Source organism: Typha latifolia, chromosome 12, assembly GCF_019914945.1.
Source record: "Typha latifolia isolate L0001 chromosome 12, TyphaL0001v2, whole genome shotgun sequence".
Taxonomy (NCBI): domain Eukaryota; kingdom Viridiplantae; phylum Streptophyta; class Magnoliopsida; order Poales; family Typhaceae; genus Typha; species Typha latifolia.
Genome location: NC_133097.1, coordinates 7,481,562 through 7,502,120, shown reverse-complemented (window position 1 = coordinate 7,502,120; position 20,559 = coordinate 7,481,562). Strand labels below are relative to the sequence as shown.

Here is a 20,559-nt window from a genome sequence, read left to right as displayed (position 1 = left end):
CTATTTTGTTCTAGATGAAGAAAAAAAAAACCAAAGATAATTAGATGGAATTATATACATATGTATCATCGTATTGTATCATATCACATCATATCTTATCATATCATATTATATCTTATCATATCATGGTATACTAAGAAAGGAAGTTACATCTCCAACTGGTGTTGAGTCTGTTGACCAAGCACCTACCTTGACTCAAATATTGCAACAGTATTGCATGTAGTTTTCAATCTACCATTATTTTAAACTCAAAAGAAAGAACCCCATTATACTAACCATCAAGTCCAGCTGATCTATGATAAAAATTATAGGTTTAATTTTTCATAAATATTAGATTTAATATTTGATAATTTTTTTTATTAGAGTGTTATATTTTAGCTTAATTCTTAAAAGAGTTGTCCTAATTATCTAATTTATATATTAGAAAATTTTAGTCAATTTTATCGACCATAAACTCATGATCTATAAATATATAAATAAAAAAAATAATGAAAATTTAATTAAGCAGTACTAGAAGGCTAGGAGAAGAGTCCAAACTTGGATGGAGACAAAGATCCATGTGATTCTCGTGCTCATCTTAGAGGTACTAAATGAGACAAACTCTTGTATGATTAGATCCAAAATCATCTGGCTAATAAATTACTATATCATGACAAAGGAAAATAAAGGTAAGATATTATTGTGACATTTCAACTTAGAACATTTCATTAGGTAACTTTAAACGTTAAATAGCTTTTGATTAATCACATTAAAGAAGTAGGGACACACGATCATTGGGATACATAATTCACGTGTAGATGGGACCCAGTCCACGTGGAGTCGGAACGGATGATGATGATATGGTACAACTAAGAACGGGTAAAAGTTTATTTATGGACTAATGAAAAAAATTAATTTCTTATTCATAACATATTATATATTTATTATTACTGAGACCAACGAGTCCAATACCGTGAGCAGCCTAAGTTGAAATAGACAGCAAAAAAAAGAGGAAAAAAAAGACACGCTAACTATTTTAGAAGGAGAAGCGTTTAAAAAAGTGTTTTGACTATAATTTGCGAATTAGAGAGGATTAATTTACAAATCCACCTTCTCTGTACAGGCGACAGTCCCAAAAAGTGATTTTAATTTAAATAAATAAAATTGTATATTTTGAATGATAAATTAGTTTAATACAATTCATAGTTAGATCCTCTGCTATAATATTAAATTAACTAATCAACTATTCTATAAACTTAAGCTGTTAAACAACGATATATTTTCTCTAGCATATAGCTAACGGTATATCCTATATTCTCTTTCGAGTCGATCCCACTTGTGCTAAATTTGTCAAATTAAATAAATAAAAGGATTAAAAATAGTAACACTGCTACTTTTTAGAAGTTTGTCTGAGCCATGGTTCTCTCTTGGCTATACCCCGCTAATAAGGCGATAGAATAATTGAACACTGGTGGTCCAAAACTAAATTACCACAGTTGAACACCCTATCACTGGCAAACTTCAAATTATTAATAGAGAGGTTATCCTACTCAAACGCCAAAATTATTAGAAGTGCAAACTAGTCTAATTCCACCCTGTAAAGCTATACATAATTAACTCTATCATGCACATAATCTTACTCTCTATTCTTTTCAGAACGTGGAAAGCAAGAGCATCCTAAGTGCTTCCAAGTTCCTTTCACGTATAATAGAGCATATATAATTATCTTCTTTATTCGAAAGTACATTTTGCCGAATAACCGAATGAAGTCTCGGCATTTGGTACATTATCCTCAATAAGTAAACATCATGTGTTCCATCTCAAACAGTTATAAATTGTCACAAAAAACAAAGTTAGAAAATATAATATAAAAAAAAGTGTTTTTATAAATTTTAACTTATGCGTAGGATGCACCACGTGGTAGGCTTATAGCTGACTATTTTAATTTAAATTATAATTTTCTTTATTATATTTACATCCCTATTAATACTCTCTATTTAGTCTCACATAAGGTACATGTTACTAATATATAGTACCCTATCGTCCTAAAAGTGTAAATTTAGCTGGGTTTAAATACCAGTTTGTGATTGATAAATATGCGTATCCACGAACAGCGTTCAGCAGTAATTGAGCAACCATTCATTTTTAAAACAATTTTATCAAACTTCGCGATGCAAAATAGTGCGGAGACTTTAATTCCGGTTGAAGTGAACCGGTTTCTTGAACCGCAGAAAGCGATTAAGGAAAACCGGATCCAACGTAACCACGAAAATTCGCACACCGACCCCCCGCCCCCGTCCTTCGTGGCGAATGGCGCGCCGAGTACATGGTGTCTTGTAAAGGGATCCGCTGCTTTAGTCCGAACAGCGAAACTTTGGCTATATATATATAAGTAATAAATATAATAATCACCGTCTTCTCAAATATTATAGTTTTAATTCTATAACTTTTTCATAGAATTAGCTAACTCTTTTAGTTGCAAGACTTGAATATTAATCTTAATATTTACGAGAGAATTCGAACGCGTAACCTTCAGTATCATCATCCTCTTATCTTTTATCAGCATGTGAAGAAAGCGTTCGTCTAGGTGTCCTACCACTTACCCCTGGCATCACTCGTGCAGACGTGGGAGTTCACGCTATCGACTTCAGCCTGTTTTTAAGGAAACAGCGGATCCTTTTAGTCGTACATATTCGAAGAGTAGATATAAATTTCGGGAAAAAGAAGAGTTTAAGTTAAAATCCCACTGTGGCGGGGCCTATAAAAAGGGCCAGAGATCTCCCACCGGTTCGTTGAGCTTAAAAGATTAGGTAGTCTTCCTTCCCCATTCGAAGAAGGAATCCCTCTCTCTCTCCCCTGTGCTTGAATCTGATCCAATTTCTCGGTAATATTGCTAAGCCTCCCTTAAATCCTTGCTCTCTCTCTTCTATTTCGCTAGATCTGGTTTCCCTGGGTTTTTTGGATTTTTTTTTTCGTTTAATCTGATCCTTGTGCAGATCGTTTTCGGTTTCTTCCTCGGAAATTTGGTTAATTTGCTGGATTTGTTAACCGGTTCGTCGTCGAATATTCTTGGGTTAGGGTTTTGCATCTGTGTGATGGTGCTTTCAAGTTTAGACTTGGATCGATCTGGTGTAAAAAATTGTAGCTCTCTTTTTTTCTTTCTTTTTTTCTTTATGTTTGTTTTAAAACTAAATTATTTCCTAGTCTATGTCTGATGCTTATAGAAAAAGATTAAGTTTTGGCACCCTTTTACCTTATATATGTTTAGGTAAAATGCATCTATTCTGAAATTCGAACTTTGGCTGGGTTCGTGTCTCTTGCTTGAGTTTAGGATGAGAGCTTTAAATAGTTTTGGCACTTTCTGTTGACTAATTGCAGATAGTAATTTAATTCTCTGTTATTATTATTATTTTTTTATTCAGAGGATTAAGCATGCAAAAATTTTGTGTTGCTTAATTGTAATGTATCTTTATATAGTTGTTATATATAATTATCACTGGAAAGTCGTTGTGGTCATTGATCAGTGATTTTACCTTTATCAGTAAAACAGGATGTAAACTAGTATACAAATTTCTCTTTCACTATCAAATTAATGGTTTGTCTTCTCCAATTTAGGAAGCCAGCCTGTACTTGCTAGAAATTTTAGTCCAATACAGCTAGTATATAGGGACAATTGCATCTTTAACCGTACCAGTCTTTATGTGTTATAGGACACTTGTTGGAATATTGTGCACTTTTCTGTGATTGCTTGATCACAGCTTTAAATCAGCATGGTTTTCTTGTTTCTATTCCAAGGCACTATGATACTTATCTCTTCATTGCTGTGAGGAGATTTCCAAACTTTGGGTTGACACCAGGCTGATGCTTTTGCTTCCTTTGTGAACAAGTTGATTTCCTTATTTATAGTTGTCAGAATCCAGCTCTGTGAATGATTTTTTTCTCTTCTAGTACATGATGGGATATAAGCATGGATTATTGTGGTTTTTCTTTTACTTATATATTCCATATGATCTGTAGGAAGGAGGGAGGAGGTATTCACCATGAAGGCTCTCATTCTTGTTGGAGGATTTGGTACACGCCTTCGGCCTCTGACACTTAGTGTGCCGAAGCCACTGGTTGATTTTGGTAACAAACCCATGATCCTGCATCAGGTATATGATCCCTTTCCTCATGCTTGTGATATAAAGAATAGGAAAAATGAATTTCATCATTATTGTACAGTATGTATAGTTAACTATGACCTTAGTAATTTCACCTACAATTAATCTTGTCCCTTCTTGGGATAGTCATTAAAAAGCTACAGTCCTCATTCTGAAAGATGAACAAGATGTTACAATCATTCCATATCGACCAAGGAAATTATTGTGGTCGTTTTCATGCCCCATATATTTGGTTATCATCTTCTTTTCTTTTGAATTGTTTGATGATAAACAGAAAATTACACTTATTCTTGATAATTTAGAACCATGTGAATCCTTGTTATTTCTTTCTTTATGCGAATCTGATTCCTATCTAGTGTATGCTTTGGTAGGTGGATGCCTCATAGGTTTTTCATAGATCTGATTGCATATTAGTCTGGAATTGATTCTTTTCAAAAAGAAAAATAATACATGCGGTCATCACAATTGAAATAATGATTTGTGTAGCTTGTCTCTAATTCACACTATAACTATGAAGAACTTCTTGACATTAAATTTAATATTCTAACTGAGAATCTAACTTGTCTGAGCAGATCGAGGCTTTGAAAGAAGTTGGGGTGACTGAAGTTGTTCTGGCCATCAATTACCAGCCTGAGGTAAAAGAGCTGTTTTCCTGCACTTCAAGTTCTTTTCATATTTCAGTAGTTTAATAAATTATTTCTGCATAAGATCTGCGTACCATTATTGAGATTCTTCTGATATTTCAGGTCATGCTTACCTTTTTGAAGGACTTCGAGAGTAAGCTTGGTATCAAGATAACCTGTTCTCAAGAAACCGAGCCACTAGGGACTGCTGGCCCGCTGGCTCTAGCCAGAGACAAGCTTATAGATAGTTCTGGCGAACCTTTCTTTGTTCTCAACAGTGATGTTATTAGCGAATATCCATTTGCAGAACTTGTAAAGTTTCATAAGTCACATGGTGGAGAGGCTACAATTATGGTAACAAAGGTAAGGTCTTAATCTTTGTATTGCTTTGTTCCATGATCATTTCATATGCGAGCTGACCATCTTCTCTGACAGGTAGATGAGCCATCCAAGTATGGTGTCGTGGTTATGGAGGAGGAAACTGGAAAGGTAGATAGATTTGTCGAGAAACCAAAAGTATTTGTGGGCAACAAGATTAATGCTGGAATTTACTTGTTGAACCCATCTGTCCTAGACCGGATTGAACTGAAACCCACTTCTATTGAGAAAGAGGTTTTCCCTAAAATTGCAGCAGATCGAAAGCTCTTTGGTATGGTGCTACCTGGGTTTTGGATGGATATTGGTCAGCCAAAGGACTACATTACTGGCCTGAGGCTTTATCTAGATTCCCTTCGGAAGAAATCATCCTCCAAGTTAGCTGCTGGTCCACAAATTGTGGGAAATGTCTTGGTGCATGAAAGTGCTGTGATCGGAGAAGGATGTCTGATTGGGCCAGATGTTGCTATTGGACCTGGTTGCGTGGTGGAATCCGGAGTTAGGCTGTCAAGGTGCACAGTGATGCGAGGTGCACGCATTAAGAAACACTCATGCATTTCCAGCAGTATCATCGGATGGCACTCCACCGTCGGGCAATGGGCTCGAGTTGAGAACATGACCATCCTCGGGGAGGACGTGCATGTGGGTGATGAGATATATAGCAATGGAGGTGTTGTCCTCCCTCACAAGGAGATTAAGTCTAGCATCCTGAAGCCTGAGATTGTCATGTGACCTTGGAGATCTGAATCAATTAAAATGTGCATTAGGATATTGCATTATGCATCTTGTGGGTTTTATGTTTCCTCTTCTGTATGCAAGTATAATCAGTTTGACGTCCTTCATTCAGTTGCATTATGCATGCTAGCTTTTAGCCGTGTGCTCGTGGAAGTAAATTTATAGTCAGGTTTGTAGATAGGAGAGTAGCGTGTGCCTGGACATCGAAAGTTGTTGTTGTACTTTGTAGTAGTTATTTTGGAACCGCCATTCCATTTCTTGTTCTCTTCCCCTGCTGCAAATGTAATAAAATACAAAGGCTGAATGCAAGCTCTTGTTCAAAATAATTGCTGCTAAATGATTATTTATTTCTTCTCTTGAAGGTATGGACTGAGTAATAAGCTATGAGCTACTTTCTTAGCGGTCTCTATTGAAGTATTTCCTCATTCTCTCACGTTAACTCTCTTCTACTCTCCCTTCTATATCTCTCCCTCTGCTACTTTTTCTCTACTTTTGAATTGCTCTGTGGTCATATTCCCTGTGCTTCCAAGCTGCCACTAGGGGTACAATAGGAGACTTCGGTTGTCCAGTGGAAAAAGTTCTAGAGTTTTTGGCTATCAAGCATGTAATAGTTTGCAAAGTTGCAAGTGCCTCTTACACTTGGCTTGGTGGTTAGATGTACATCTACTTCGGAAAGAGACAGGAATTAATCTGGAGACGGGGATTCAAGATGCAGCTAGCTAGTTTGAATTCTGCTTGTGCTTTCAAAACACAACGATAGCGATGGGAATAGAAATTATAATCAATAATTCTGTGGTGTCTCTATTCCCAGCCCTTTATTTCTACTTGGTCTATTCCCAGCCCTTTATTTCTACTTGGTGATTGCGGAGGTGATCCTCCTCCAAGTCTTTCCAGCCTCTCCTTGTTCCATTTCTCGAGTGGATAAAAACGACAGCTTGTGGATATCCCTGGTTTTACCCATTCCACGGATAAGAGCCTCCAAAGGTAAGATATGATGCACTTTTCTCCACGGTGGACAGCAGTTATATAACGTCCGAAGGACGGAAGTGATAAAGTGGATAGAGGCCTACCACGTCATCCCCATGAGGTCTGAATTTCTGATAAGCGAATATTAAAGCAAGATATATATATATATATATATATATATATATATATATATACATTGATAAATGAGTTAACTTTTTTTGAAATTCATATAGTACCTCAGTAAAAAATCTGATCAAATATCAATTTTATCATACAAATGGGGAGTTAAAACTTATGACTTTTATTATTAGCTGGTAGGACCAATGAATACAATGTCAATCTAAGAAAGAGATACATAGTTATTTTATTCTTCTATATCTTAAAAAAAGAAAGAAAGAAAAGAAAATTTTTTCCTTTGAAAATCCAATTGATAAGATAAGTAGTCGATCGTAAATTTCTTATAGCCATCAGACTTTATACGCGGTCATATAAACGACCATTTTAGTGGCCGCAAACTTTTGTGTCCTTCTTGTCCTAATCACATCATTTTCACATCTCAAGCTAATTAACAGATAAGTTATAGCCAAGAATTTTTCTTTTTATATTCCATGTCAGTGTCTAGTTATCCATCTTTGTAGCGTTGCAAGGCTTCCAACTATATCTTTAGACTCCTCACTGTTCGTGGATCGAGCATGGGTTGCACTACGTCCTCTATGGTATTTGCTTAGGATTCTAATTATTATATATCAACATATTTAATAATTGTTTTTCATACTTTCTTCTCATCTCATCTTATTGTGTTAAATTTATATAACTTTATTAGAGCTGTAATTTATATCTTCATTATGTCCCGAAACAATTGGGCTTGGAACCTACTTAGCGAGGGATATGATGATTTGTAAGTTATTTATTCAAAAAAAATATGTATTTTATTTTTAGATACTAGTGAAACCCACGAAGCAGATTTTAAGGTTGGATTATTAATCAATGTTTTTTTATACTAGAGAGTCCAACTTGCATAGACTGAATTATACAATGATATGTTTGATTCCCAAGAAAAGTGGGATTGGCATAATTGAAATTTTTTGACTTATCAGTTTATTGAATTGCAGTTATAAGATAATCGTGAAAGCTTTGACAAACAGATTGTCAGGTAATTGATGATCTGATACCTGATTATCAGAGTGCATTCATTAAAGGTAGATATATTATATACATAATTTTTAAAAAGAGCTCTTTGGTATATTTAGGAACAAACAAGGAGAAGGGAATGGAGTTAGCTGCTCTTTTGAATTGTAAGATGGAGTTCCCGATCAAGTATCCGGGTCTCCCCTCACATGATAGTAAGTTGAGAAAAAAAGATTGGAAACCTATCATTGAAAAAGTGAAAAGGAGACTCTAGAAATCTTGTTTTAATCATCTTCCCACTATAGTGGTTGGGTGGAAAAGAAGCCTGTTATCTTTGGGTGGCCATATCACTCTTATCAATTTTGTACGGAGTGTAGTTTCTTTATGCTTTCTTTCCTTCTTTAACATGTCGATCTAGATGTGCAAGAGAATTGATAAGTTGAGAAGAATTTTCTGGGGCATGACACTGTTGATAATAATAATGTGTGTAAGAGAAACGAGTATGTTATTGGCTAAATGGTGGTGGAGACTGCTAAATTTAGAAAATCATATATAAGATTCAGCTGTTATACAGAGATACTATATATAAAAAAAAATTAAAGTTAACTATTTTAAACCAACTAATTTTGGTAGAACTTCTTCCTTCTAAGGGGTTCTTTAGAATGAAACAGTTTTGGAAATACATTTGGGTGGAGTGTTATCTAGCTGTCATATTTTTTTTAGCTGTTTTAGATTGTGTGGGATAATGAGGTTATTGTGAATGATATGTGGACTGAGAGAAGAGGCAGGTGCAAGGTAAGGTGTAGTTCACATAGGCCAATGCAATGTAAACAAATTTGGTTCTTGTTTAGCTCAGTCTTTTTATAAATATGCAACTCATAAAAGAGACGATGTGGTATTTTATTTTGGTTTTGGTTTTTTTTTTTTTTTTTTTTTTTTTTTTGCTCTGCAATTATTTGCCTCGTATCCTTACATCTCCTACTGCGGAAGATCCCTGTAGCAGAGCAACCAGCAATTCGTAATTAACCATTTAAAAGGGGAAAAAAAGAGAAAGAAATACATACTACAATTCTAGTCAATCTTGCAAAGAGCTCAAATGTTTTATAAAATTGACTACTGCTACAAGCCCTTCTCCCTGTCCTTGCCTCTATGGGTCGAATTTGGCTCCGTGCCCATTGTGAGGTGTTCTGTTTTGGATTCCTTTATTAATTCTTCTTGCAGGATTTGTCTGTTATTCATTGTTTATTGCTTTTTTTTATTAGGTTGGTAATTATTAATTTTTCAGAGTTTCGAGTTTTATGAAGCTGTGCATTAGACTGTTGGATCATGATGGTATTATACTATTACTTGCTGACTCGAGACTCTTTGCTCTTATAAAGCTTTCACAAATATTTTACTATAAATTTCTATATAACCTTGAGCTTGATAGTATGTTTCCAATTGTAGTGTTGTTTAGAATAGCTCAAATGTTGGAGCTTCTGCTAAAGCGCACAGCGCCCTTTTATCTCAGTATCAACTACATTATTATTATAGTATTTAAAAATTAATTGCATTTATAATAGGAAATAAAATATAAATACAACTCGTTATTAGTAAGTGAGGAACAAGAAACAGAAACCCGATATCCAACAATATATCCAAAACCCGACTCAATATACCCGAAATTAGTCATCTATATCAGAGAACCATCTATTTCTTTAAATTTAGATGAAAGTTTTAAAGAAATAATTACATCTTGATATAATTAGGGCATCAAGCACGTAATACATATGCAAGTATTGAAGCAAAATATAAGACTGACGGGTCAGAGCAACGGTACTAAAATAAACCACTCTCTTTTAAAAAAAAATTAAAAGATAAACTTCATTAGAAGGAAGCCAAGTACATCTCTAACTAGCCAAAATAGTTTGGAACTCAGGTAATTCCAAGCCACCATAACAAAACTTAGAGTTGATATATTTACAGTAAGATACCAGCTAGTGAGCCGCTTGATTGGCCTCACGATATACATGACATAATCCAAAATTTATAAATTATCTTTCAAATAATCCTCTTAACCTCAACAGGTTCATCTTTTGGTTGATTAATTGAACCAGAAGCTAAGAATCAGTCTCCACAATAATAGTCCTAAGTCTAATGTCCTCTGCCTTGATTAGGGCTTCCCGTAAAACCCATGCTTCACTATGTGGTACTTCAATGCCTTCGCATAGGCCTCCACTTGCTACCAGGACACAAACGTTACAATTTCTGAAAATCCACCCCCACCCCCTGTGCCACTGTGAATGTCAAAAGCTCCATCAATATTAATTTTGCTAGTGAAGTTTCTTTTTTCCTTCTTTTTCTTTGGTAGCAGTATGATTATTGATATAGTCCACAGTCATCATTATCATTCTCCTCCAAATATGATAATTAGAAACAAATTTATTTCTATATATCCGAGCATTTCTAATCTTTTAGATTTGCCACAAAGAGTTCGCAATAACCGCAAGATTAGAAGGTTTTTTTTTTTTATCCTTATTAAGATTATCAAAATCGTAAATCCAGCTTCTCATATCTAATTTTCATTAAAAGAAGAATGCATAGCCAAAACCATCCTGATAAGATCTCACAGTCCATAAGGGGATGCTAGACGTTTCCTCGTCTTTGCCACACATGTTGCATATGGAATGTGTTAAAATGCCATGGTTATAAAGCCTTTCTCTCTCTTAACTCAGGCAACACGACGAAAAGACACAGTTGCAAGAGACTAGAAATCCCGGCGCAGTCGGCGTCGTACGGAACCATCCACTTACTCGTGTCGTTATAGTTCTCTCGAGCATCTCGCTCCTCCGTTCTCCACTTTGTTCTCCAAGAAAGCAAGCAGTTCGAGATGGCGAGGCATTTTATTCTCAATACCGGAGCTAAGATTCCTTCCGTTGGCCTCGGCACTTATAGCATCGATCTCGATGTCGTCGGGGATGCAATTATCGCGGTTGTTAAGGTGGTGGTCTCTCTCTTTTCCAAAGATTTCATCTTTTTTTTTAATTAAAAAAAATGGGGGTTTTTGATCCGATTGTCGAATATGTGGTATTGATGAGATAAGAGTATGCATCGTCTCATCGTGAATTCTATCAAATATGTAGTTGTTGAAATATTCTTCGTGGCTATGATTTATGAGACTCTCGTTATCTTTGTATTGATGCAGGCTGGTTACCGTCATATAGAAGATGCCTTTATCGAATTGGCATAAATGATCGGTTATAGTGTTAGTTTTTCTCAACTCTTAGAGAGACATTTGCATGAATTAGCACGTTGCTGGATTCACGTCATTTTTTCCATTCTGCCAGTAAAGCGTACATCTAATCAACCACTTAATTACTTACAAAGCATATTATTCTCAACACTTAATTATTTTTTTCCATTCTGTCAGCTAAGCGTACAACTAACAGAGCATATTATCTCTGACAAAGAAGCTAAGCAGCGGGACTCTTGAATTAGTTCCTTTTTCAGTGATTATGTATCCCTTCTTGCTTTTTGGATTTTAATGAGAGTAATAGAAGATCAGGAAAATATGAGTGCATCAAGCTAAATAAGGGAAATCAGTTATAAGTTTTGTTAATTTATTTTGCATTCATTAATTAAGAAAGAAGAGCTTTTATGAAGGGAGATGGCAACAGAAGAATGAAGGTAGGCCATACCTAATTGTAGCAATACGAAGATCTTCATTCTGGGGAGATTCAGAATGATGAATTCAATTTCACATGTTGTTATTATGTATACTGAAGCTTTTGGGACAGAATAATGATGTAGAATTTACAAGTGGATAATTATCTTGATATTATTTGCTTTTTAATAAATGAACTTTGTGCGGATAGAGCATTCCCGTTCATCCTTGAATGAACAAGGGTGTGACAGCATCAGTAAAATGAACCTGGCAACATAATGACACTGAAAATTGGGTTTGTGCAATTTGATTACTTTTGGCTATCTAAATATGCACTATGGGTATGAGTGGTTCTATGTTTCTTGCTTAATAGTTCAATAGATTTACAGTTTGAAATTTGGCTTGCAAAATCATATGGCCTACTTTCTATAGTTTCAAGTGGTTCTTTTGAGGAAAAGGGGATTTCTTCGGAAGAAAAATTACTTCCTCCTTGCTTTCTGCAAATTGATCCTGTTGATTTAGTTTTATGATAGAATATGATTAAGTCGACACTGATGTAATGAATTATCTGTATGACTATATCCATAGATTGGTGTCGCTCTAAAGAAGTTATTTGATGATGGTTTAGTCTAGCGTGAAGATTTATTTATCACTTCTAAGCTATGGTGAGCATCTCCCTTAGTCCAGTTCTGCATATTAGGCACTTGGACAATGTTTCAAAAGCATCCAGCTTCTCTGCTAATCATTCTTCTTTCTATATTCTTAGCAAAGTGGCAACAATTTTTCAGGTGCACTGATCTAGCCCCAGAAGATGTACCAGTTGCACTGGACTCAACTTTGACAGATTTACAGCTAGATTATGTAGATCTTTATCTTGTAAGTCAACGATTGTTAATCAAAATGTCTCTCACAGTTTTCTTTTTTGATCTCAAGTTAGCAGGAATGTTATCTACCTCTTTTCATTTATATGTGTGTGCATGTTTGTATTCTCTCCCTGTGTGAATAACTAGATCTCTGATGGTAATCATGATCTGGTAGATTTGAAATACCGACAGACAAAAGTTGACATTCTTTGAAAAAATTCTATCCACGAATGAATAGCTTCAAATGATGGATTAATAGATTTCCTAGAATTATGTCTTTTACTTTTCTGAATGGCTTGACTATTGATATGTAAATGCTTTTGAAATATGGAAAACTTGATGATGGATCAAGAAGTTTGATATCTGATAATGTTGTTAACTGCAAGGTAGGAGTATCCAAGTTACGTGTTTCCCTAAGAACATTAAGCTTTCCTCTGTAGAGTTTGCTTTTGTGAGTGTGTTTTCGAAGTTAGTGGGTGCCTTTAAACCTAAAGCTCATTTACCATACTCCAATGTACTGTTATCAAGTCTCTCTTTGCACCTCATCCCTTAACTTCTCTTGTTTACACCACATACTAAATCAATCTTAGTGCAACCTGCTCCAAGACCCAAGTTGTGAAAATTCTACTTGATTCAGGTATCACAGAAATGTTTGTCTTCAGCAAGAAGCCTACAGTGCTGAGGTGACCATGGTCGCTTAAGAAATGCCTACTTAAAATTAGTAACCATGATCGCCTAATGACGCCATTTGGAAATAATAAATTTATTTCCTAGGCCCGTATGTTTTTGATTAATCGCCTGCTCGACCTCCCATCCATAATGAAATACATAAGTATTCTGTAAAAAGTGTATCAAGATAAGACAATATGATCTTGCTGAGGTTTGTTTTGTATATATAAAAAAATGCAATCTATATGGCATAGTATTCTTATCAACTGTGGGGTAACTCTCAAAGCTAGATTACACCTATAAAACTATTGGACTAGTTGGTGTAGTCAGGTTCTCTCTTATTTTTAAAGCTGATCATGTCAAGCATTTTGTTGAAGGTTCATTGGCCCTTTCGGGTCAAGAAGGGAACTAGCATCAGTCCTGAGAACTTTGTCCAGCTTGATATACCTGCCACCTGGGACGCAATGGAAAAGTTGTATGATTCCCAAAAAGCTCGTGCAATTGGTGTGAGTAACTTTTCTTCCAAAAAGTTGGGAGATTTGCTTGCTATAGCACGCATCCCTCCAGCTGTTAATCAGGTGGAATGCCACCCTTGTTGGAATCAAACTAAGCTTCACACATTTTGTCAATCTAAGGGCGTTCTTCTCTCAGTAAGTTTTGAAACTCATACTGCACGAATGTCATTCAGTAACTTTTCCTCATTTTGCATGTTCTAATTGTTGAAACTTTGTATTGTCACTTTTCACAGGCATACTCACCATTAGGTTCACCAGGATCATCTAAGATCAGAACCAGAATCCTTACAAATCCAATTGTGAAAATGGTAGCAGATAAACTTGACAAAACTCCTGCACAAATTGCTTTACGTTGGGGACTTCAAATGGGCCACATTGTCCTTCCTAAGAGCACAAAAGAATCAAGGATGAAGGAAAACATTGAACTGTTTGATTGGTCTATTCCTGAAGAGTTGTTTGTTAAGTTCTCTGAAATTGAACAGGTAAGTAGCCCAATTCTGTCAGTGCCAGACTTGATGGAATAAATTTGATTCCCACATTCAATTTAATAGCAGTGATAGCAAACTACAAACCACATAATGTAGCAGCTTATTCTTTTGTGTGTTTCCCTTCTCCTAGTATAGGAACACTTAATATAAAGTACCTTGTAACCAATGAGATAGTATTTAGTTGGTTAAAGGGCTTGTGTTGTATAAGGGTTTCGGGATTCAAATCTTAGCAACATCAGTAGTTAGTAGGCAGTAAGTTTTCACTTCTCTTATAAATATAATATAGATATATATTTCTGATTAAATTTCTAGAATCATTATAACTTTTTATTATATTAGATGTAATATTCTGAATATTTGTATTATCAGGGGTTATGCTAATTTCTTCTTCACAAATCAAATGTGCTTATCTCTCTTTAATCTCTCGGGTGAACAATATAGCAATTACTGGGTTTGAGATATTGGCTGAAAGTACTTGTTCTCATCTTGTATGGTCTGCATTTTGATTTCAAAGATTGCAAAATAGAAAAACAACCGTTCTTTGTGAATTATTTCTGAGACATAATTTGGTTTGTGATCGACAGGTTAGGCTAATCAGAGGTGATCCTTTTGTTCACCCTGAAAGCATTTATAAGAGCCTCGACGAGCTCTGGGACGGTGAAATTTAAGCAGCTATCACAGTTATTTTGCCATTGGATGGGTGATACTTACTCTTCCAGCATCATTCATTTCTGTCGTTCTTATCACTATCCTATATGGGTTTCACTGATCATGTGCAATTGGTTTTTGCAGAGAAAGGCTACTTTCAAGAAAGTTCTTTGTTTTTTTCTATACAGAAACCAGGTCTTTCTGTTGCCTTTTTTAAGAACTGTGGAATCCTGAGATTTGAATGAGAACCTTTCGGTTTTCAATATGGAACTCTATGTTTTAGGCCCTACTGTAGCCAATAATCCATACAACTGATGCATTTCTGTAACTAGCTTGATAGACTCGTGATTATAACAGGTTTGATCTGTTAAAGCAAGGCACAGAATTGTTGGACTCATATACTTGATAATTTATTTTTCTTTCTTCTTCTTTGTGCAAAGAGCGGTATTATTCAATCTTTGTTAAGCATTCAATTAACTCAGAGTAGTTAAAAGATGTCTGATCGAATTCTTAAAAATATATTTATATAGCATTTTTCCTCTGGAAAAGTTGCATTTCGCTGACTAGCTATTAGCGAGAAAGGAGTGGTCCAAATGGATTTGTAGTTTTATCCACTGGTATGGCATATATACGATCCAAATGATACCAACCTCTTTATCAGCTGTCGAAGTTACGCACACATATATGTAAAGAATTATTCAATTAAGAGAGCTTTGCTTAGGACCAGACTGTTGACTCGGTAGAGAAAAGAGCACGCAGTGAGTACTCCATGGAATATAATTTTCTAAGAAAAATATCAGGAATATCAATCAAAGGTTTTCTTATAGATGGAAACAGACGGCAACATTCCAGCAAAAAGAAAAGAACAAAGCACCAAAACTCATCAACAGAAACGTTGAAGTTCATCTTGCATGATTAATGGTCCAATGCACATGATGTCAGAAACAGCAGACACAAGCAACTTGAGACACTATTTTACAGACTCGACATCATCTCGTGGCCAATCAATCTTCCGGGTCACTATATCAACTAAAACACATCACCTGATATTGTCAAATAGTGTCTCAGGGGAATGATGTAAAACACGTATAACCTCCAGATTCATCTGTAGAAAGACAAGCTAAAGACCATCAGCCAATATTGGATTAACACATACAAAATTTCTTGGTTATCTTTTACTCCATGTGAACTATTCATAGATATCTTTATAAAATACACCGTGTTATTCTCAGGTAATATCACAATAATAACAGCAATGTGCTTGAAGATGCTAGTGCCTTTTACAGACCCTAAACTAACAAAATTAACATCTCCAAAAGTTCAAAATCAAAAGAGATAATTTATCAAAAAGTCTTCTTTCATTCCTTTCTAGGACTTAGAACTTAATGAAATGACTTTCACCGCACTGGAGAAAGATCAGGTTAGTACATCAAATAATAGCTAAGATGATATACGTACAGTTTGTCAAAAAAAGATGATATATGTACAATTAGCTCAGGTTATTCAAAACTGCTGACATATGTGGAATTCCAATTTGACTCTAGGCATAGCCTATATTAAACCTAGATTTCTGATATTTGAGTACTAGCAAGAAAATCTACAAAGAGTTGCTATTTTCCATTAGTTATGATTCTCACATCGTCAACACATTTGAAGTTACTGGATCCTTCAGTTATTAGCATTTCTCATTTTCCTCAGATGTAGACATGTAGTGCATCCATATTCTAGAGAAACATATGTCATGGCTCATGAAAGAAACTGACAGATTAAAGACTACATTAAGTGTAGATTACGACATTATGTTATTCTGAAGCGTACCTATATACCTACAGATCAGAAGCTGTATCTGAGCTAACATTTCCCATGCCACCTTAAGCGAAAAAGAAAATCTTTATGAAAAGAGCTAAAGTAAATTGCAACACCAGCGCACTGACAACTAAAGCCACCATATCAGTGCCCTCAGTGTAGGCCTTTAAGTTCAGTGCAATGAACCAAGATGAAGCAGAGCCGGCAAGAAGTATGATGATCCAGCGGAAGATCTCAACAGGAACAATCAACAACAACTGCAGTATGGTTTGAAAGATCATTAGTTAGCTGATGATAAAAAAAGTTCCTTGTCCACATGAAAGATAATCAGCATAGTGCAACGGATGGTGTATGTTATATTGCAATTTCATTTCAAACAAGGTAAATTTCCACTACTCCTTGAAATTTGTCACTAAAACTGGAAAGAGAAAGAAAAGTTGCCATAATATACTTAAACAGACTAAAAGAGTAAGATGAAATGGTTGTCAGGCATCTTATACTAATCAAACTTTGAATAACTGAGTTCATTTAGACCCACCAGATATTGATATCACAACAGCGAGAGAAGGATCTGATCGTGGTAAAACAAAAACTTGGCATAATTCAGGTGAGATCTACTTGAGTTCCTAGATACAAATAACTTATGAAGAAAGGTGTAGTAAGCAAAAACAATGACAGAAAAACTTCACAAATCCAAGAAGCATTTATCCTTTCTAAATCATACTGCTTTACACTCAACAAGAATGATGAAACCAACAATTTTCCCTTGTCCTCAATGCTTATAGTACACCTAAAAGCACCTTTTGACTTCATCCAACCTTGATCACATTATTTTGGGATTTGCAAATGGAAAGGATCAAGTAGAGGAATGTCTCAACCACAATCATCATGTCCAACATATGTTTTAGTTAGTAATGCCCAAAAACATGCATCTTGACTTGCTCATTTTCTGTCAAACATTAGATAATAAGGCCAAAGAAAAAGGACAGTGATGACTGTCCATTCCCTAGTCGCTCATTTTATATGGACAAAGCAAGAATGGCAAAAGATACTCACGGAGCTTGGAATAAAGATGAACAGAGAATAGCCCCACATACACCAAAGACGCACGAGACTTGCAGGAGATCCAAAGTACTGAAGCAAGAAGTAAAATATAGCAGGTACAGCGATAGCATATCCATATATGACACATGCTGCCCAATTTACATAGTTGACATCAAAGTTCCAGGAATAGTTTGGATCACTTCTTTTTTGCATCAAGTAAGTGGCAGAATTTCCAAAGGCAGAAAGCACGAATATCAATGTAGTAGATATCCAAACAAGGCCATATCTGTGAATGTTCCTATAGTTAGTCATCTAACTGATGCAATAAAGCACCAAAACAAGATTGTCAGAAATTTAGCAAGTAAATAAAGATAAAATTATTGATAACTCCCATTAACCAATTAAAAATATGTCAAAAGGTTAAAATCAAGTACATTCTCAATGAATAAATATAATATATGTCAAATCCTCCATGTGCAAGTTAATAAATAATAATCCAGTACATCATGTAAAATCTAGATTGAAAAGGTACACACACATATGACAAAGCTAATAATATCATGATAATACATGTTGAAGTTGATTCATAAGCATCCATTATCTCATAGAAGAGAAAACACAATACTGTATACTGCACCTGTTTCAAGTTTTTACTTTGCTTGAAAGTTATGACCTCATGTAGTATCACAGGAAGCAAATGTCAATCTTCTGAGAATTACAAGTCCAGTTATGTTAAGGTGGCTCAATAGGCATATTAAAGATAAGACACCGATCAGCAAATAGCTAAACCATGTAAAAAGTAAATGGTCTTCTGAAGTGCTTCCTAAGTGGAGATAACTTTAATTATCTGCATCGATGATAATGTCAAACCAAAGAAGGCCAAATCTTGCATTCAAATATAGTAGTTCAGCTGGACTTCAGATTTTGCAAGAAAAAAGTCATGCAAAAGTTGTTTAATTGACATAATATGATAGATAATTGTATCTAATTCTCCTTTAGTTTCATTCAAGTACTTAAACTAGAAGATGAAAAAAAAATTGAAGGAAGATTAAGATCCTGAACATCCAATTACCAGGTGAAATACTTGCTAATTTGTTGTGAAAAAAAGAGTCACAAAGAGTGGAAGTTAAGATAAAAGAAAAGAAAGCTAACACCCATATATAGGAATTGTTGGTACCTATATCTTCAGAGAAGAAAAGAAGCCAGCAATAAATTACAATAAGGAACAACTTACAAATCAGGATTGCTGTCAATCTTCCTGAAAAAACCATCCATGGGATACACTGAACAGATGAGTCTATCAACCACGATATCAGTGTCAACATTGAAATATGGGCTGTATGATGAAACACTAAAGAATCCTTTCCAATTTGTTGTGGTTTGTGCATCTCCATCTGTAATAACAGTAGAAACTTGCATATGAACAATAGGTACTGAAAATAACAGTACCAACTAGATAACCATTATCCTATCATTTTGAATCGCCATAACAGCCAACAAAAGTTTCTCCATTTGAGTCTTGAAGCTGAAAGAAATAAATAAGACAATAACAAACTAATCGATTTTTTGGAATAAAGTTAGGATAGGCTACATAGACCAGACTGCAATTTCAGTGGAAAATAACATGACAAACAAGGTTTCTGATAAGGAAATAAGTCGTCTAACCAAGCATAAAGAAGGAAATTTTAGATATAATGTTCAACTCAAACTAATTTAACACCTACAGGCTCTATCACTGTTGTAAAATCCTATTAGCTCACCTTGAATAAATGTTGTGACCTATGATAATCTAACCTTATGTAGTAAGGAACGGGTTATCAGAAATTTTGCAGGTTTCATCTTGACTTATACTTCACATGCCTAACACAATCAGCATTCCCAATATCAAAATATGAACTAAAAATAACATTGCAATTACCAGCTGGACTTCCAGGTGTTTGATAACCTCCATTAGTGGGCGGAAAGATTTGCAAATTGGATGTCGACTCTGCGCAAATAGAAAACAAATATTAAAACAATTCAAGTAATTTCTATGAAACTTTACGAACATAGCAGATTCGAGTCAGGTAATCACCGTCGCTAGCAGTGGGCCTTTTCTCTTCAGGAACCGCAGCCTATCCAAAAATCACATCAAGAAAGTCAACCCTAAGTAGATTTTAATGCAAAAGAGCATCCAGAAAGCAATTCATACGATTTAAAGCAAGATCAAAGAGGCAATTGGATACATCAGCAACTTAAGTAGACGAGAATTCGAGCTTTTATTAATGACGAAGTGGGAGAAAGGGGAAAGATCGTACCGGAACAGAACCTAGCAAATGGCTGGTGGGGAGACTGGTGTATCCTTCCTCCATTGGCATCGTAATCTAAACACTACAAAAGCTAGATCGCCATGTTTGGATCCCAATTCCAAGCCAAATCGGAGCCTTTCGTCTTCCCCAATAAACCCTATTTCGGAAGAGAGCTCTGGGATCTCTATGTAGAGTCGTAGACCGGTCCTCCCGACGTGCACAGTACGATAAGATTTTTAGTTGGGTATTCTTCTTCTTCTTTTTTTATTTTTTCATGTACACCCTTTTAATATCTTATTTATGTAAATACTCCTATAAAAGCAGATATTTTTACGTTTTTTAAATGGATAACTCTTGGGAAAAAAACTCCTAAAAATTTGAATTTTTTTATCTGGACACCACTCAAATTAGTTACAGTAAATTAATTAATTTAACTATAAAATTATAAAACACTCTATCTTTTTTACATATTTATAATTTTGTCCGTAATTTATTGAGTTATCAAAAAAATAATAATATAAAATTATATAAGAAACTTTCGACGGTTATGCAGGTAAAGAAAACAATAATTTTACTTAATTTCATCACCATTTTTCATATATGCCCCTGATTTTTTTTTATCGCATACA

The 20,559-nt window shown here is 35.1% G+C and overlaps 3 protein-coding genes across 5 annotated transcripts; 2 read left to right on the top strand and 1 right to left on the bottom strand.

Annotated features, from left to right (window-relative positions):
• Positions 1 to 2,666: 2,666 nt before the first annotated feature.
• LOC140799291 (probable mannose-1-phosphate guanylyltransferase 1) lies at positions 2,667 to 6,198 on the top strand. Of its 2 annotated transcripts, none has more exons than XM_073153547.1 (5): positions 2,667 to 2,863; positions 3,997 to 4,130; positions 4,712 to 4,774; positions 4,886 to 5,125; positions 5,198 to 6,198. In XM_073153547.1, exons 2-5 carry the CDS (start codon positions 4,020 to 4,022, stop codon positions 5,867 to 5,869), a joined length of 1,086 nt encoding a protein of 361 aa, XP_073009648.1. In that variant the 5' UTR covers positions 2,667 to 2,863; positions 3,997 to 4,019; the 3' UTR covers positions 5,870 to 6,198. The 2 variants fall into 2 exon arrangements, with proteins under 2 accessions (XP_073009648.1, XP_073009649.1); XM_073153548.1 differs by lacking the exon at positions 2,667 to 2,863 and adding an exon at positions 3,753 to 3,887.
• Positions 6,199 to 10,835: 4,637 nt separating this feature from the next.
• Positions 10,836 to 15,231, top strand: LOC140798994 (NADPH-dependent aldo-keto reductase, chloroplastic-like). Its single transcript, XM_073153089.1, has 8 exons — positions 10,836 to 10,946; positions 11,151 to 11,189; positions 12,238 to 12,274; positions 12,376 to 12,485; positions 13,519 to 13,791; positions 13,890 to 14,138; positions 14,729 to 14,844; positions 14,937 to 15,231. The coding sequence occupies exons 1-7, from the start codon at positions 10,836 to 10,838 to the stop codon at positions 14,810 to 14,812; spliced, it is 903 nt and encodes a 300-aa protein (XP_073009190.1). The 3' UTR covers positions 14,813 to 14,844; positions 14,937 to 15,231.
• A 355-nt stretch (positions 15,232 to 15,586) lies between these two features.
• LOC140798848 (uncharacterized) lies at positions 15,587 to 20,186 on the bottom strand. Of its 2 annotated transcripts, none has more exons than XR_012110916.1 (7): positions 19,940 to 20,186; positions 19,717 to 19,756; positions 19,561 to 19,629; positions 18,877 to 19,036; positions 17,655 to 17,928; positions 16,611 to 16,855; positions 15,587 to 15,897 (listed from the first exon to the last, which is right to left on the bottom strand). XR_012110916.1 is itself a non-coding variant. In XM_073152931.1 (7 exons), exons 1-6 carry the CDS (start codon positions 19,997 to 19,999, stop codon positions 16,664 to 16,666), a joined length of 795 nt encoding a protein of 264 aa, XP_073009032.1. In that variant the 5' UTR covers positions 20,000 to 20,185; the 3' UTR covers positions 15,587 to 15,897; positions 16,619 to 16,663. The 2 variants fall into 2 exon arrangements, 1 of the variants encoding a protein (XP_073009032.1); XM_073152931.1 differs by having other exon boundaries at positions 16,619 to 16,855; positions 19,940 to 20,185.
• Positions 20,187 to 20,559: the final 373 nt, after the last annotated feature.

Bases quoted from the DNA above. Each gene is read 5' to 3' on its own strand.
- LOC140799291 (XM_073153547.1), top strand. From the start codon at position 4,020: ATGAAGGCTCTCATTCTTGTTGGAGGATTTGGTACACGCCTTCGGCCT. The intron at 4,775-4,885 runs GTAAAAGAGCTG...CTGATATTTCAG, and splicing joins CCATCAATTACCAGCCTGAG to GTCATGCTTACCTTTTTGAA. The intron at 5,126-5,197 runs GTAAGGTCTTAA...CTTCTCTGACAG, and splicing joins CTACAATTATGGTAACAAAG to GTAGATGAGCCATCCAAGTA.
- LOC140798994 (XM_073153089.1), top strand. From the start codon at position 10,836: ATGGCGAGGCATTTTATTCTCAATACCGGAGCTAAGATTCCTTCCGTT. The intron at 10,947-11,150 runs GTGGTGGTCTCT...GTATTGATGCAG, and splicing joins CAATTATCGCGGTTGTTAAG to GCTGGTTACCGTCATATAGA. The intron at 12,275-12,375 runs GTGAGCATCTCC...CTATATTCTTAG, and splicing joins TTTATCACTTCTAAGCTATG to CAAAGTGGCAACAATTTTTC.
- LOC140798848 (XM_073152931.1), bottom strand. From the start codon at position 19,999: ATGCCAATGGAGGAAGGATACACCAGTCTCCCCACCAGCCATTTGCTA. The intron at 19,757-19,939 runs GTACGATCTTTC...ATTTTTGGATAG, and splicing joins ATTTGCTAGGTTCTGTTCCG to GCTGCGGTTCCTGAAGAGAA. The intron at 17,929-18,876 runs GTAAGTTGTTCC...GAACATTCACAG, and splicing joins ATTGACAGCAATCCTGATTT to ATATGGCCTTGTTTGGATAT.